The sequence below is a fragment of the Xyrauchen texanus genome, chromosome 4 (genome assembly GCF_025860055.1).
Source record: "Xyrauchen texanus isolate HMW12.3.18 chromosome 4, RBS_HiC_50CHRs, whole genome shotgun sequence".
In the NCBI taxonomy this organism is placed as follows: Eukaryota; Metazoa; Chordata; class Actinopteri; order Cypriniformes; family Catostomidae; genus Xyrauchen; species Xyrauchen texanus.
In genome coordinates this window covers 53,317,935-53,335,561 of record NC_068279.1, presented here as the reverse complement: position 1 = coordinate 53,335,561, position 17,627 = coordinate 53,317,935, and the positions used below count along the sequence as shown (strand labels likewise).

The 17,627-nt window shown below is 44.1% G+C and overlaps 1 protein-coding gene across 1 annotated transcript in view; it reads right to left on the bottom strand.

Annotated features, from left to right (window-relative positions):
• Nucleotides 1-17,627, bottom strand: part of pappaa (pregnancy-associated plasma protein A, pappalysin 1a) — a 173,823-nt gene that overhangs the window by 88,390 nt on the left and 67,806 nt on the right. Inside the window, exon 11 of the mRNA XM_052118971.1 lies at nt 9,507-9,703. Coding sequence (XP_051974931.1) covers nt 9,507-9,703 — 197 coding nt within the window. The remainder of the gene's footprint in view (nt 1-9,506; nt 9,704-17,627) is intronic.

The window sequence follows — 17,627 nt, the reverse complement described above, 5'->3', positions numbered from 1 at the left end:
AGAAAGAAAAATGGCTTTGATAACAGTGATATGTTCTTTCTGCTATTTGATTGACCACACCCCCTGGGCTAGCTGGCAGTTACAGAATGCTCCCCAGGCCACACTTGAGGCATCTGTTGTTACCACTTCGCGGAGACAGAGGATGTTTTCCAGAATGACCCTTTTGGTTAGAAAGCTCAGCTTCCCCCATGGGCAGTGCAGTGACTGGAAACCCTGAGTCACTCTGGTTTTCTTGTGGCAGTCTCATTTCGGATGCAGTCTGAAAGCATTGACCCACACTTGCATGGGTCTGACCTTCAAGAGACCCAAAGGAATGACTGGAGGCCAAAACCATCAATCCAATCAGTCTCTAAAATGTATTTATCTTGACAACTGCTTTAAGTTGGAGCTGATGTAAAGTTTTCTTTATGCTTGCCGCCCGTACTTGTGGCAATGAGACCAACGTTTGACATAAATCTTAATGATGGTCTGAGTTAGGACCAGCTGACTTTTAACATAGTTTACCCTGAGCAAGCTTAAGACATGTTTTAGCATTTTCTTTCTGTTTGAGACCCTTGCATAAGATGTGGTGCATATTATCCAGTCATCCAGATTGGGTAGTATCCTATACAACTGAAGACATATAGGAGGGATCACAGCATTCATACACAGTGTGACAATTCAGGATGCCACAGAAAGGCAGAATGGAAGAATGAATGAAGAGTTAATATGCTTGAATACAAAAGCATCCTTGGGGTCTATTACGATGAATCAATCCTTTGGCCTGATGGTGTGTAGAACACGATGTTTGAAACTTCCTGAAATTATATTCTTTTATATAGGAATTTAAATAATTCAGATCCAAGATGGGCCTTAATGGCCTGTCTTTTTTGGGAATTATAAAATATAGAGAATAGAACCCACTCTGCTTTTCAGAGAGTGGAACCTCAGATATGACTTCTTTTTGAGGAGAGATGTGTTTTCCTGAGCTAGAGCCCTTGGCTGTACTTGGTCTGTCAGCAAAGATAAGGAGTTCACAATTAAATAAACTCTTGCTGTGGCACTGTAATATTTACAAAGAAGTTCATCAGTTGCTCTTCACTGAAGACATGCTTCAAGATTTACTGCCTACTGTGGTGGAACCACCAAAACAGCAACTGTAGACACTACTACTAGCATACGGTCCAGCCCATGATCAGCAGCTCCTGACAAAGCTGCAGAAGTCTGGCAGTCATTGGGCACATGCTGTGAATTTGGGTTAGAGCAGCATTTTTGTAAATTATTCAGATTTTGGCATGGTAAACTGCAGTTCTTGAGGAGCAGTCTATGAAATCAAGTGGTTTCTTTAGCCAAACCTTTTGGCTCATCACAGCATAATCATGCATAGGCAGTCTGTACAATAGATTTGAATGAGGCAGTGCCCTCAGCTTACCACTCAATATAGACTGAGTCTTGCATAGATCCACCATCTGAACCATGGCTATACTCATCGGGACCAAAGTCTATATTAGAAGCCGTCATGGATAGAGCATCCATGTTGGCCTATCACCTGATGGGTCAGGCTCTGTAACAACTACCCTGCCTCTTGCAGAAGCCTCCACAAATATGTTAGCGTTTCCACTGTTGAACGAATCTCCATCATCTGGTTAAAGAGGCATTCCTTCCGGTTGGCCTTTCTTAAATTGGAAGGTTGAGAGTCAGTGGCTGCAGTTCTTTTGAACTTTTTTGTGGCTTTAGTCAGGTTTAAATGCACCTGATATTGCCATATTTGAATCCATGTGTAAATCACACTGGGTGTATTTTATAGCAATTCTTTTAAATAACTTACAACAGACCATTCAGTAATCAGAAGCAGGGAAACATTATGCACACAATCCTCACTAGTAAACAGCCAGCTTTATAATCAATACTCACCAACAAACAACTATTTTAATAAATATCACCAGAGCTGGACAGTTATGCAAACAATGCCTTGAAATTCTTCACATAAAAACACCCACAGCATGCTGGTATTTCAGAATGTAAACAAAAAGGCCGAAAGTGGTTCCATACACAACCCCCAGCCACACAAGGTAACAATTTCAAATACATTTTGCTCTTACCTCAATTAATAAAGATTATTTTTAAATAATAAAGATGGTGGGGCTGCCATGGGGTACTCGGGTATTCCCCAGGTGGGTAAGTCGGTTGCGGTGCACCTGCCACCTGGCGGAACCGCCTAAGACTCCCGTCCAGGGCTTGTACATTTACGTCATCACTGGCGACTAAGGCCTGCAGTGCCACTAGACAGGCCGCATCCACCCTGCATACCATGGCTCTCCTACAAGTGCACCAAGCCATGACGCTGAGAGAACTGCACAAGGGTAGTTCTGACCCAGGACTTAAGCAGGAGCTGCGCTCGGCGACCGATCTCGCCCTCTGGGTGACAAAGGTCATTGCGCAGACTCTTGGGCAGGCGATGTCCACCTTGGTGGTCCAGGAGCACCACATACAGTATGGCTCAACTTGGTCGAGATGAGGGAGGCTGACAAGGTATGGTTCCTTGACGCCCCTGACTCCCAGGCTGGCCTATTCATTTGTGGAGACTCCAAGACCTGAATTGGGTGTGTCAGAAAATGTAGATATATAAAATATGCAGTGTTGGGGGGCCTCCAGGAACAGGTTTGGGAACCACTGACATAAGGGCTAGGTGGGGCTGAAGCCCCACGGCCCAGTCACAAAGGGTGACCCTGTGATTGGCTACAGAGGGCAGGCGTTCTACATTACTGTTGGTTGCATTCTTGATTGACAAATCATAAGTGTTTTGTCTGTGTTTAATTAAAAAAATAAAAAGAGATGATTGCAACACTTGCCTGACTGTTTTAATTAACTTTCCAATGAAAATCACATTTCGACTTACATCTGGGATCGCCTCTTTCATTTACCTGTTGGTACATCAGAAATGTGGATAGAATGTGTTGAAATAGCGGAGTTCAATAAAGTGAGAGAGCGGTCCGAACATCCATGAATAACATGAGCGCTACGACTGACCTGAGAAACATTTTATTTATTTATTATAAGATTATTTCAGCAATAACGGTATCTGTCCCGTCTTTCTGTTGGCTGTTTAAAGGAATTAGCGATGCCCCATTCACAAATTAATTGTTAATTTGAGTCAGTTCTTTTCAGTGAATTAGCTTGCAAAACTTCCTGAATCGATTTGTGATTCAGTACATTATGTTCGGACCGCTCTCTTATGGAATCTTCTGGAGCGATTTCTCTCTCATTAAAACAGTATTGGGATATTTACGAACACAGAGAAGAATTTGTATGCTGTATGGATAAAGTGGATATTTATCTATGATCAACTGAAACAAAAGGCTGAATTTTTGAAAGGTAACTTTGAGAAACTTCAGCAAGTGCTATGTGAACAAGGAGCTGTGCACATCGAATGTGTTTTTGCTGCTGCTCAGGCTATTTTTCAGTCATCTAGCATGTAAACATTCACTAGATGGAAGTCTTTTGACAACTCCATCATGTTGCCGTGTGTTTTAGCATCTCTCAGCAGAGTGCTGCATTTTTAGATGCCATGTCGTTAAAAAGAATTTGAACTGTTAAAAACGAATCTCGAGACACCTGCGTTCTGCTCTATTTGTTGCGCTGTGTGTTGTTTTTTTAGTGTGAGAACTCTTCTGACCAGTTACTGCCTTTGTCTTTGTTACTGCCTACCAGTTTCATGAATGCTAAACATACCCTAGAAAAAAACTGCTTCTCTCAAAGTCACCAGAATTGAATGTTTGTGTGCCTCACCTGGGGAGCATGCCCCTGTACCCGACTAGATGTAAAAGTATGCTTTTGTCATATTTCTGTGCGTACCCTCATATAAAATGCTGCAAGCTCCCATGCTGCACATTGCCAGGTGCAAATGCTTCAGGTGAGAGTTACATCTGTGTCTGAAATAGTTAGTATACATAATAAATGCAGCTCTGTTGTATGCTTGACAAGTGAAATGCAGTTCTCTTTCAGTCGACTTGTTTGACATCTCACTATGGGACATGCCTCTTGCATGGTCATCCATGAAACCCTATGCAATCACGCCTAACATGTTGCTTGCCAGAGCACCAGGGAAGCCCCACCCTTCCCTATATAATCAGAAGCACTGGCCCAAATTGGCATCCTACATCTCTTCACTCATGGTATCCACTTGTAGGTTTGGCTGGATTCAGCTGTCTAAGGACTGAGTTCCCACTCAGTTAAGGAGATTGAGCCAAAGAGAACCAGACCAGACCAAGAGAACCAAGAGAACCAAGAGAACCAAAAAACTTACCAGTTGAACATGGTTTCCACTTGGCCAGCCAAGACCAAGCTGCAATCTCGCCCTTGCCCAGGAGTGTGCAGATTTTCTATTTCATCTAGAGATCTGCACAGTATGTGTCCAACTTGAGCATGCCGGGTAACATTAGATTCTCCCCAGGAATTCTGTGCAGGAGAGCGTGATTTTTCCAGGAGGTCTGTTGAGATCCTTTAAAGGGAGATGGCATGCCTACATCCGTGGAAAACTCACCTCCGAGGTGGAGTTGGGCCGACCACCTTACTCCTTCGGTTGAGCTCAGTTGGCTTCAATATGGATATACTGCCAGCTGGAAAACCTTCAGGGTTAGAAGAACAGCCATCAACAGCGGGGAATGTAGCCTTGCATGAGGGTTGCCAACAGACAGTGGATGGACTGGGCATCGAGTGGCCGGCGGCTTTCCCTACCGCTAAACGCTAAGACTTCACATAAAATTCCTCCTCCTCACCACCCTGGTAGCTCATAAACACCTCCCACCTTTCCAGAATTGTATGGAGGATCTGATGATGTATTGCGAGAAACCGCTGTCACCAAGAGTCCAGGTGTATGGCTCCTCCTCGCTTGACATAGTGGGTATGGAGGAAAGGGGCTGGTCTCACATGCTGCTGATGGAAGCAGCTTTGGCAAACAATCTGGATTCAAGATCGGTATTCGGCTTAACCTTCTGCCTCACAAATCGGATCTCTTCTCAACCTCAATTTTTAGAAACTTTACAAGTCTGCAGCGCAGACGAGGCGGAATACAAACACAGTCACTCTGCTTTTGGCCTTCATCGCCAAAGAGTTGGAAGAAGATATGTCTGTTGCTCTGTCGCAGCGCAATTATGTCATAGAGCTATAGACAGATATTTACAAAGTGACAGATTTCATTTTAGCTCATTGCATTGCCTGGCTCAGTCCACGGGAAGAACTATGGGTCTTTTGGTGGTAGGTCAAAGAGGCTTGTGGTTGAATCTGTCCACCCAAAAGGCTTGTTTGTTCCAGAGGTGGCGGTGATGCAACAGCATTTTGAGGCAAAGAGGAAAGAGCAAGAGGCTTTTAGATCATTTGTATCCTGCAGAGATCCAGTGCCGATGCAGCCTTTGGTAATGCACCGACCCACTTTTTTCCAAGGGGCGCAGGGAAGAGGACAGACATCATGGCAAGGGCCGAGAAGGATGAACCCTCCTTCTCAGGACACAATTCCTCAACAGGACAAGGACAGATCTTCTTGGTGGAGAAAACTTTTTGCTCAAGTGGCAGCTCCAGGGGTCGTAAGAAGAACCGTACAGCTTAGTACATTCCGAATATCGCTATCTCAGTTTGCCTCCAAAAATTCCCCAGAGAGAGAAAAAAAATATTGTTTTATTATGTATCAGTTCCCGCACAAACCCCGGAATTTGGTCAGTGAGATGTATAAAGAACAATCACACACTAACATCACCTGTGTTGATCAGTCAACGCACAGAGCGCTGTCACAAACTTATCCCCTGTGTTGATCAGTCAAATGCAGAGAGTGCTGTCACACACACTTAATATCTGTGTGGATCAGTCAACATACAGAGCGCTGTCACACACTTATCCCCCGTGTTGATCAGTCAAACTTATAGTGTGCTGTCCCACATACTTATCCCCTGTATTGATCAGTCCAATGGATTGAGGGCTGTCACACACATTTATACCCTGTGTTGATCAATCAAATTCATAGAGTGCTGTCACACACATTTATCCCCTGTGTGGATCAGTCAACACACAGAGTGCTCTCACATACACTTATCGCCTGAGTTGATCAGTCAAACGCATAGAGTGCTGACACAAACACACACACACACTTATCGCCTGTGTGGATCAATCAAATTCATAGAGTGCTGTCACACATATTTATCACCTGTATGGATCAGTCAATGCACAGAGTGCTGTCACACACACTTATCCACTGTGTAGATCAGTTAACGCACAGAGCGTTGTCACACAAATTTTTACTTTTGTTGATTAGTCAAATGCATAGAGTGGTGCCACATGCACACTTATCACCTGTGTGGATCAGTCAAATGCATAGTGCGCTGCCACACACACTTATCCTCTGTGTTGATCAGTCAAACACTTATTGTGCTTTCACACACACTTAACGCCTATGTGTATCAGACAAACACAGAGTGCTGTCTCACACTTATCGCCTGTGTGGATTAGTCAACGCATAGAGTGCTGTCACACACACTTATCCCCTGTGTTGTTCAGTCAATCCACCCCAGTTTAAACCTCAGATTTCTAAACAACTCTGAGAAAAAGAGTTGAAAGATAAGATTGTTTACACACAAATCCCTGCCTAATTTTTTACATAGGGGAGAGTGGTTTACTTCACAGGGTTTTATAATGATCCCGAAGAAGAGGTTTTTAACTCCAACACAATAAATTATGTTTCTAACAATTGTATGCGAGCCTGTAGCACCTACCCCAGCACAGGGACCTCCTCTATCTAGTGGGTGGGATGATATTCCATCCATATCCACAGAAACGGAACATCTGGGTTTGGCCCATGAGAGGTCTAATCTAAATTATCTCGGATTGCTCAAAATACGATTTTCACTATTCAAAGTACCAGAGTGAGCACCATCAGATCTCTGTAGGAGATGGAAAGGAAACGATTTTTAAAATGTTTTAAGGGAAAATAGATAGACCTTTTTCTTCAGCAGTTCCAGATATTCTCACATCCTATCATAAGTAGGTTCATGAAAGGTATAAAACGCCTAAAACTAAACCCATGTTACCATCATGGGATTTATCACTGGTTCTAGAAGCTTTGGGGGAAGCTCTGTTGTGAACCTTTGGAGGAAGCTGATATAAAAATGTTCTCATAAGACAAATTTGTTACTGCCCTTGGCCACTATGAGGCATGTCAGAGAACTGCATGCACTCTCGGTTAACACTGCATGTCTAAGTTTCACACAAAATATATCCAGGGTCAGTTTATGTACTAACCCGGCAGTTGTGCCCAAAGTGATTAAACCTGGTTATTTCATGCAAAGAAATGGAAATCCCAGTTGTTTACCTTCCTCCTTTTACTTTGACAGAGGAGGAGAAGATGCATGTTAAATGTCCTGTTAGGGCATTGCAAGCATATGTGAGTAAAATACAAAGCTTTGGACAGTCCAATAATCTCTTTGTGTGCTATGCAAACCCAGTGAGGGGTAAAGCATTGTCAAAACAACGACTTTCCCTCTGGAAAATAGAAGCCATTAAAATTGGCTTACTCAGTAAAGGCACAGTCATTATCAGGGAGTGAGAGCCCATTCCCAAGCGGAATGGCTGCTTCTTTGGCTCTATTTAAAGGAACCTACATTGAGGATGTATGTGCGGCAGCCGATTGGGCTTCCCTGCACCCATTCGTAAGGTTCTATAAACCGGATATGGTAGACCTGCTTTAATGACTGAATATATAGGCGTTTTCTATTTCCCATAGCGAGATAACGAACGAGTCGACCGAATTGAGAACTTTGGGTTACGGTTGTAACCTCGGTTCTCCAAGGGAGATGAGTGAGACATCTCATCAGAGGGCCCAATATTCATCAGCTCGGAAAAGCTGTAACTTATTCCATTTTGGCCCAGTGCTACTGATTATATAGGGAAGAGGCAGGGCTTCCCTGGTGCACTGGCCAGCAGCCTGTTAGGCATGACTGCATAGGACTTCATAGATGACCATGCAAGTGGCATGTCACATAGTGAGATGGCTCACTCATCTCCCTCAAAGGACTGAGGTTACGACCAATAACAACAACAGCTCTGTAGCAATCAGCCCCTTTCACATATATAGCCTTTTCCAAAAAATTTACTGCATTTTTCAGGTTAGAAGTCTTGTGTGAACACAGCCTTTTTGAAAATACTGGTAAATTTTGCTCGAGCAATTTCCCTTAATGAGAAATGGTAACAAAAAATGTTATATTGATGTTATGTGCACATGCCAGTAAATGCAACTCAGCAATTTTCCTGTAATTTACCTGGTTGCATGTGTGAAAGGGGCTGAGATAGGCTACGAAGATAGACTATTGGGGCTTTTCCACTGCACGGTACAACTGGACTCAACTCGGCTCTGCACGCTTTTTTGGGGTTTTCCTCTGTGCATAGTACCTTATGCTTTTTTTAGTACCACCTCGGTCGAGGTTCCAAGCGAGCTGAGCCAATACTAAATGTGACTCCAAAATCCTGTAGATCACTGATTGGTCAGGGAGAATCGTCACTACCAGCGTCACTGGATTTCCAACACGCGACATCAACCCGCTAGTTTTAAAGTTAGCAACAGCGATAACAGTATCCTTTGTTCACGTGACTTTCGAATTGTGTAAAAAGAAATGGCTGTGAGCAAAACCACGCCGTGGTCAATAAACAAGGTGCAGATGGTCCACTCGTTAGCGATGAGCGAAACGAAAAAGTCTCTCAGGAAGTGTCTCAGCTGTTGGCAGCACACGGTTACCACCGGACCTACCAACAGTGTAGGGAAAAGTTTCAATGTACTGTATTTCACCCTAATCAGCTTCCCATAATGGAAAGCACCTTGCAGAAAGCACCCACAAATGTAATGAAGGCTTGGGCTGTATCAAAGCTATAGGCTGAATCCATGGTGAAAGAAAGTAGTTTCAATTACAACACCATTTTAGGGATGAAAACCAGAAAATGTGTTGATATAAATCACTGAACGATGTCTCAAGGTGTGGTAACCATGGTATAAACGGAATAATTGACAACAGACCAGTGACCCAAGGTATTACCACCTTGGAGAGTGCATTATTTTTCAATAATTCAATGGTCTGTCATCAATTATTACTTACTTAGTTCCTGCCCTGATGATAGACATTTAGTGCACATTCTTGTACCTTTGTCTTTTAATCTGATTTTTAAAAAAACTTTTTTTGCTTCAAATTAAAGTTCATGAGGTTATGATTCACCTCAGATATGGTTGGTTTGGTTCATGGTTGGTTTGGTTCATTTGCAATGCTTTAATGAAGGATTTTATGAAATCCATGTGGAAGAAATAAATAGGACAAATACTTCCTTAACAAAGATGACATGCATTTTATAGAACTAGGTACATTGTAAACAATAACTTTGTTTCCAACTGGACAGGCAAGAACAGCTCAGCTCCTAGAAGTGTCATAAAGCCAGTTGAACAGATTCAGTTGGATTTTGGGTGTGCCATCTAAGGTTAAGAGTAGGGAGACACTTACCTTAGTAACAGCAGGGTATCCGGCAGCCACGTCGGCTGGGCAGTAGAGCTTCTCTTCGTGGGAAACTTCCACCATAGTGGCCCACTGGTCCAGGAAACCATTTGGTGTGTACAGACCACAATCCTTTACACTCGTCTCCCGCTCAAAGTCTTCACACACTCCATCACCGTCATAATAATAGCACATGCTGGGCTCATCTGAAGATGTGTACCATGTATGTGTGTGTTTATGACATAGAGGGAGAGAAAGAGTGAGAGATATTGTTATAGATTATGTACTGTATAGCGTAATTAAGAAATAAAAACTAAACAGTGATTTTATTACAGTTGTGGGGTGTTGTTGGGCAAAATACAAAGCCCTTTACTATGGTAAAATGACATTAATGCAGGGCTTTAATTTTCTTATTATTTCTTTCCTCTGTATCAAGTGTCACCAACAGTAATATGGTACAAGACACAAATGGCCGAAAACTAATAGTCACAATAAGCAATTATACCGACCTGTAATATAGTCCAGTAGCCTTACTGTAGACTGCATTGTAGCAACTTAGCACATTTAGAATAAAATTGCTAAGTTATATATTCATCAATTGAATATAGCCACTGGTGTGCATATATCAGATAAAGAAAAGTCAAACATTTTTGTAACTCAAAGTCTGTCGAATTCATAAATGCTCAAAGTCAAACTATCAACCTAAAAGTGATACTTGGCGCTTCATAGCTGTTAGTATTCAGTATTCCAGTGAAATTAAATAATCTAATGTTAAAATCACATGTTCTCTAACAAAATTTTTTTTTTAATGTTTTATATGCTCAGTTTTGTAGTCTACCAGTCCTTAAAATAAAAGGAAAAATCATACTTTATGCCCCGTTTCAAAAAACGTCACGATGACAAGGCTGTAAAACAATCCTGAACTCATTGACACAATGGGGGGAATCTCATGCCAGAGATAGCAGAAGGTATGGTTTATTTCTAGAGTCATCAATCTCTCTTTTCCTTATTTACCCAGGAGAGAAGGAATTAAAATCTCAAAGTTTCCATACCAACCTTATCTTGTGTTTTTATTTCAAATAACAAAAAATAGGTCAATATGTAATTAAATAGTGGACAGGGTTTTGTTTTTTCAAATGGGATACAATGATCTTGACAGAAGATGGCATGCCATGCTGCCTTGCTGCCCAGTTGGTCAATTACTAAACAGGCATTTAAAAAAAATAATAATTTATGAACGTACAATGTCAGGTTTAGCTTTAGGGATACAACAGCTTGTCCAACAGATTTATTATAGTTACACCTTAAGGTAATAGTGTGTACCCTTTAGGAATAGATACGGTACAAATACATTTCTGACTTCTTTGAAAAAATGTACAGTGGATGTACCTTTGATAGTACTGCCCCAGTGACACGTTGTTGTACCCCTAAATGTACAATATTTGACTTTCTTTCTGACAGTGTAGCTTCTGAGAAAACGGGCTTCAGGCCAGTGATAATTTTCACAAATTTGTATTTTTTTATTTTAGACTTTAGTATTTTAGTGTTTTTAAAATGTTCTTTAAATTAAATCAATATTTCATCATGTCTTATTTATTAATTTTAGTAAATGTTTCTCACAATTTTACTTACAATTAATTGGCTGATGGTGCTTAAGCTATGCCCAATAAGGAGCTATGTCACAGATTCCTTATGAGCGTCTGTTTGGTGCCATCCCATCAGATATTTTACAAGAGGCAAGATCCTGTGTACAGCATCTTGTTTCCTACTCAGGGAACCAGGGTTACTTAAGTAACCGAGACATTCCCTTTTGTAGTTCACGTCGACATTGCGTCGAGCCATAAGGCCATGCGACCAGTAGCTGCCAACTGTATCAGCCTGTGTGGCAATAGACAGAACCTGGGAAGCAGAAGTTAAAACCTCGTCCATATTATAAAATCTGAAAAAATATGCAGAGAAGCCAAAATTGCCACCAAAAATGTCCTCAAAGGACGCGACTCTTGCTAAAGCCAATGGGGATGCTCAAATGGGGGAGGAGAAAAGGACTCCAAATTAATAAACTGCGTGTGGAACAGGGACTGACCAACAGGGCATGTTAATCATCAACCCTCTTAAACAATGTCTGTACCAGAAGCAGAAACTGATTACTAAGGGCTCAAATGGAGCACCCGAGAGCACCTCTAACACAACAGACAATTCCAAGAAGGCATACGTACAGGGCGAAAAGGCTTTAGCATGCACTTCACTAATGTTGAAACCAGTTGTAACCCCATTCACATGCATTTGTTCTGTCGCTATAGCAAAGACAAAAACTTTAAGTAATGGGGAAACCCCACCCCTAAAACTCCAGCATTGAGCATAGAAGGCAGTTAAGCACGCCTTCTATGCACGGAAGGCTGCTGGACCAGATAACATTCCTGGCAGAGTGCTCAGAGGATGTGCAGACCAGCTAGCAGATGTTCTTACCGACATCTTCAACATCTCTCTGAGCAGCGCCGTCGTTCCAACGTGCTTCAAGGCCACCACCATCATCCCCATGCCAAAGAAGTCTTCAGTGTCCTGCCTCAACGACTACCGTCCCGTCGCACTTACACCCATCATCATGAAGTGCTTCGAGAGGCTCGTCATGAGGCAGATTAAGACCCAGCTGCCCCCCTCACTAGACCCACTGCAGTTTGCGTATCGTTCAAACCGTTCAACGGACGATGCCATCACCACAACCCTCCATCTGGCCCTCACCCACCTAGACAATAAGGACTCATACGTTCGAATGCTGTTCATAGATTTCAGCTCAGCATTCAACACAATCATTCCCCAGCACCTGATTGGAAAGCTGAACCTGCTGGGCCTGGACACCTCCCTCTGCAACTGGATCCTGGACTTCCTGACTGGGAGACCTCAGTCAGTCCGGATCGGGAACAGCATCTCCACCACCACCACCACACTGAGCACTGGGGCCCCCAGGGCTGTGTGCTCAGTCCACTGCTGTTCACTCTGCTGACTCACGACTGTGCAGCAATGCACAGCTCGAATCACATCATCAAGTTCGCCGATGACACGACCGTGGTGGGTCTCATCAGCAAGAACAACGAGTCAGCATACAGAGAGGAGGTGCAGCGGCTGACGAACTGGTGTAGAGCCAACAACCTGTCCCTGAATGTCGACAAAACAAAAGAGATGGTTGTTGACTTTAGGAGAGCACAAGGTGAACACACTCCGCTGAACATCGACGGCTCCTCTGTGGAGATCGTCAAGAGCACCAAATTTCTTGGTGTTCACCTGGCGGAGAACCTCACCTGGTCCCTCAACACCAGCTCTATCACCAAGAAAGCCCAGCAGCGTCTCTACTTTCTTCGAAGGCTGAGGAAAGCACATCTCCCAACCCCCATCCTCACTACATTCTATAGAGGGACTATTGAGAGCATCCTGAGCAGCTGCATCACTGCCTGGTTTGGGACTTGCACCGTTTCGGACCGCAAAGCCCTGCAGAGGATAGTGAGGACAGCTGAGAAGATCACTGGGGTCTCTCTTCCCTCCATCAAAGACATTTACAAAAAACACTGTATCCGCAAAGCAACCAGCATTGTGGACGACCCCACACACCCCTCACACAAACTCTTTACCCTCCTCCCGTCTGGCAAGAGGTACCGAAGCATTCGGGCCCTCACGGCCAGACTGTGTAACAGCTTCTTCCCCCAAGCCATCAGACTCCTCAATACTCAGAGACTGGTTACACACACGTGTCCTGAGTTGCACTTTAATAACTGTCACTTTATAACTGTCTGCTACCTCAATAACTGCTATGTGCATAGAACATTATCTCATAGTATGTTATGTTTACATTTTTAGAAACTGTCATCATTTTGCACTACTGAGTACTGGTCGGCGCTGCACTGTCTATTGTCCTGTTCATTGTCAGTAATTTGTTGTACTGTCCTGTACTTTTTGCACATGTTTGCACGTGCACTTTATATAGGTATATATAGGTAGTTTATATAGGTATTTTATTCCGTTGTGTAGTCTCATGTGGTCCTATGTTGGTCCTTTGTTGTTTTTATGTAGCACCATGGTCCTGGAGGAACGTTGTCTTGTTTTGCTGTGTACTGTACTAACTGTATATGGTTGAAACGACAATAAAAACCACTTCACTTGACTTGACTTGACTTGACTAATTCACTTAACACCAAACACCAAGAGGAAAAAAAAACACTTAAGTGTGTACTTTATACATTCCCATAGACAGAAAAATTGGATCAATCACAGCTGGGGATAAAACATCATTAAAGAGATTGCCCTGTTGTGGGGCCAGACCCATAATGTCTGGCCGATAGACCATAGATTTGTTCTGACCGTAATCTCCTAAGGAGCCTCCTTCAAGAGAGAGACCAAAGCTAAGAAACACGTGTGGGAGGGCAAAACGGCGTCAATAACAGGAGCTGAACCAGATCCTCCCAAATCTTCTGTAGAAACACATGAAACATACTGATCAGCATAGGCAAATACAGATATTTTGCTCAGGCATGGTCTGAGGCATGGGGAATGGACATTACACCCTAAAACATAGCAGAGATGGACCTGATGGACCTTGCCATGGGCCCCACTGGGAATCATTGCATTTGGCGAAATCAAATAATTTTTTGTAATCATTGATGCAAAAATGTGACAATGTGAGATCTCACTTGAGGCAAACAGGTACATCTCTGCTCTTTCAAACTTCTTCCAGATCTGTTCCACAGTTTTAGGGTGTAATGTCCATTCCCCGGGCCTCAGACCATGCCTGGGCAAAATATCTGCCCCAACATTCAGATGACTGGGGATGTGTACAGGTCGAAGAAACAATATATTGTCCCGCGACCACAGGAGAGCATGGTGTGCCAACCTCAGCATGGCACAAGAGCAGACTCCTCCCTGACAGTTGATGTAAGACACAGTTGGTCCGGATGAGGACATGACTGCTTTGAATCTCTGGATGGACAATACTCAGTGCCAACAGCATCACCAACATCTCCAGAAAATGTATATGCCATTTTAGCTGCTGGCCTGTCCAAACCCTGTAGGCAGGACAACCTTTGTACACAGCACCCCAACCAATGGAGGAGGTGTCTTTTGTAATCACCTTGCTGCATAAAACCTGTCCCAACAGAACACCCGACTACAGAAATTGGGTCTGTCTCCATGGCAACATGGCTCGTTAACATCCATGCATCACCTTATAGAGACTGAGCAGTTGAAGACCCTTTTGCATTTCATATAACATTACAAAGGCCTCACATCCAACAGGACCAGGAGAATGATAGTGGATGCTGCGATCATGAGCCCCAACAGCCAGTGAAACGTTCTCGCAGGGAGAACGCGCTCTTCCTTGAACATTGCTAAGCATTGGTGAGGTGACTGAATGTGAGCTGGAGACAGGTGGGGCTGCATTGCCAGTCAATCTTGCTATACATTTAGAGACAGAGTCTGTTGACTTGGCAACAGAATGCATTTGTCTAGGTTGACTCTCAGCCCTAAACTGTACAGGTGGATCATAATGACACCTCGATGTTGGGCAGCCAGATCCTCTGAGTGGGCTATCACCAACCAATCTTTTAGATAATTCAAAATGCCGATACAATGGAGAATCAGAGGGACCAGAGTCACATGCATGCATTTCGTGAATGTGCGCGGTACCAAAGAAAGACAGAATGGAAGGATGCAAAAATTGTACTCTTTGCCCCAAATGTAAATCCGAGTCTATGAAAGTGTCTATGCTTCAGTGCAATCTGAATGTATTTTTAACCAAAAAAGGAGCTTTTAGAATGCTGTCGACTGTAGACTAAATAGAATGCTGTCGATGTTAGACTAATGTTCGATGATATGAGAATACAACATACAACTCCTCTCAGGAGTAATGATCTCTGAAGCCCATGCAGAATCACGGCAATCTATTGGAAGATTGCGTTTGATGCTCCATCCCTTATGTGTGCATCAACCAGGGCATATAAACCACAGCACGGTGCCAATTCATCTGTATTTTTCTCCTTGAGGGTCAATTGTGTGTTGTTTTATATTGTAATAACTCTTTCTAGTTAAAGAAACTTAAAGAGCACCTTGCTTAATGTGTCTTTTTCAAGATCAATTTCAGGTATCCATCTGTCGGGTATGTGTCTGTCAGTCCAGTCTCTGAGTATTGAGGAGTCTGATGGCTTGGAGGAAGAAGCGGTTACACATTCTGGTCGTGAGGGCCCGAATGCTTCGGTACCTCTTGACAGACAGCAGGAGGGTGAAGAGTTTGTGTGAGGGGTGTTTGGGTCATCCACAATGCTGGTTGATTTGCGGATGCAGTGTTTTTTGTAAATGTCTTTGATGAGGGAAGAGAGACCCTGATGATCTTCTCAGCTGTCCTCACTATCCTCTGCAGGGCTTTGCGGTCCGAAACGGTACAAGTCCCAAACCAGGCAGTGATGCAGTTGCTCAGGATGCTCTCAATAGTCCCTCTATAGAATGTGGTGAGGATGGGGGGTGGGAGATGTGCTTTTCTCAGCCTTCGAAGAAAGTAGAGACGCTGCTGGGCTTTCTTGGTAATAGAGCTGGTGTTGAGGGACCAGGTCTAGGTGGGTGAGGGCCAGATGGAGGGTGGTGGCGATGGTGTCGTCTGTTGAACAGTTTGGACGGTACGCGAACTGCAGTGGGTCAAGTGAGGGGGCAGCTGGGTCTTAATGTGCCTCATGAAGAGCCTCTCGAAGCACTTCATGATGATGAGTGTGAGTGCACGGGATGGTAGTCGTTGAGGCAGGACACTGCAGACTTCTTTGGCATGGGAACGATGGTGGTGGCCTTGAAGCACGTTGGAACGACGGTGCTGCTCAGAGAGATGTTGAAGATGTCGGTAAGAACATCTGCCAGCTGGTCTGCACATCCTCCGAGCACTCTGCCAGGAATGTTGGTCCAGCAGCCTTCCGTGGGTTGACTCTACGTAGAGTTTTCCTCACATCAGCCACATTTCACCTGCTTCTGGAGTGGTTTTGTGCGTCTGACGAGTGGTCTGTATGCTGGAATTAGCATAACAGAGATGTGGTCTGAGTTGCCGTCGTGGGGGCAGCCCTGCCCGGTACGCGACTGGGATGTTTGTGTAAACAAGATCAAGCATGTTTGCCCCTCTCGTTGCAAAGTCCACATACTGATGGAATTTAGGGAGCACTGTCTTGAGATTCGCATGGTTGAAATCTCCGGCAACAATAAACAGTCTGCAGTTCGCTCATAGCCCCATACATTTCACAGAGCGCTTCCTTAGCGTTAGCGCTGGGGGAATGTAAACTCCAGTTATGATAACAGTGGTGAATTCCTGTGGTAAATAAAAAGGTCTGCATCTAACAGTCACAAGCTCCAACAGCGATAAGCAGTAACTAGAGACTGGCATAGAGTTATTGCACCATTCCGTGTTGATGTAAACACAAAAGCCACCACCGCGAGTCTCACCGCACAGAGCTGCATTTCTGTCGCCGTGAAACGAAGCGAGCCTGTCTAGCTGATGGCGGCATCCGGAACTCTGCCGCTGAGCCACGTCTCTGTAAAAACAAAGATGCAGCAGTCTCTAAGCTTACGCTGTGTAGTCTGCTAGAGTCGGATGTAGTCCAGTTTATTGTCCAGGGAGCAAACATTTGAGAGCAGGATAGATGGGAGAGCCGGCCGGCTAGGTTTTTTTTTTTGCCTAGCATTGACCCCCGCCCTCTTGCCACGCTTTCGCTTCCTCGCACACCGCTTATGACGTCCCCTCCCACGGGCACCGGCATCAGGCGACGCAGAGGACTGGAGGCCTGGTCTCTGCAGCAAGCCGAGTATGCGTAGCATAACTCCTGCTGATCATCATGCAGCTTGGTTGTTGCATGAATCTTATATTTTAACAGTGTCTGGTGATGGTAGACATGAACAGTTGCTCCGATGTCCATGTACCGTAAAAGTCGGGCTAAGTGACAAAAATAGCACCATTTCTGATCCGGAGTGGCTGCTGCGTGCTACCGCACCACAATCTTGGATCATTAGAAAGATGGATCATCTTCAATCAGAAGGAAGATCTACCAATTTGAGAGTTCCTGCATGTGTTGAGGTTGATGGCCCCCACGGCTGCCTTCCCCCCTCTGAGATTACAGC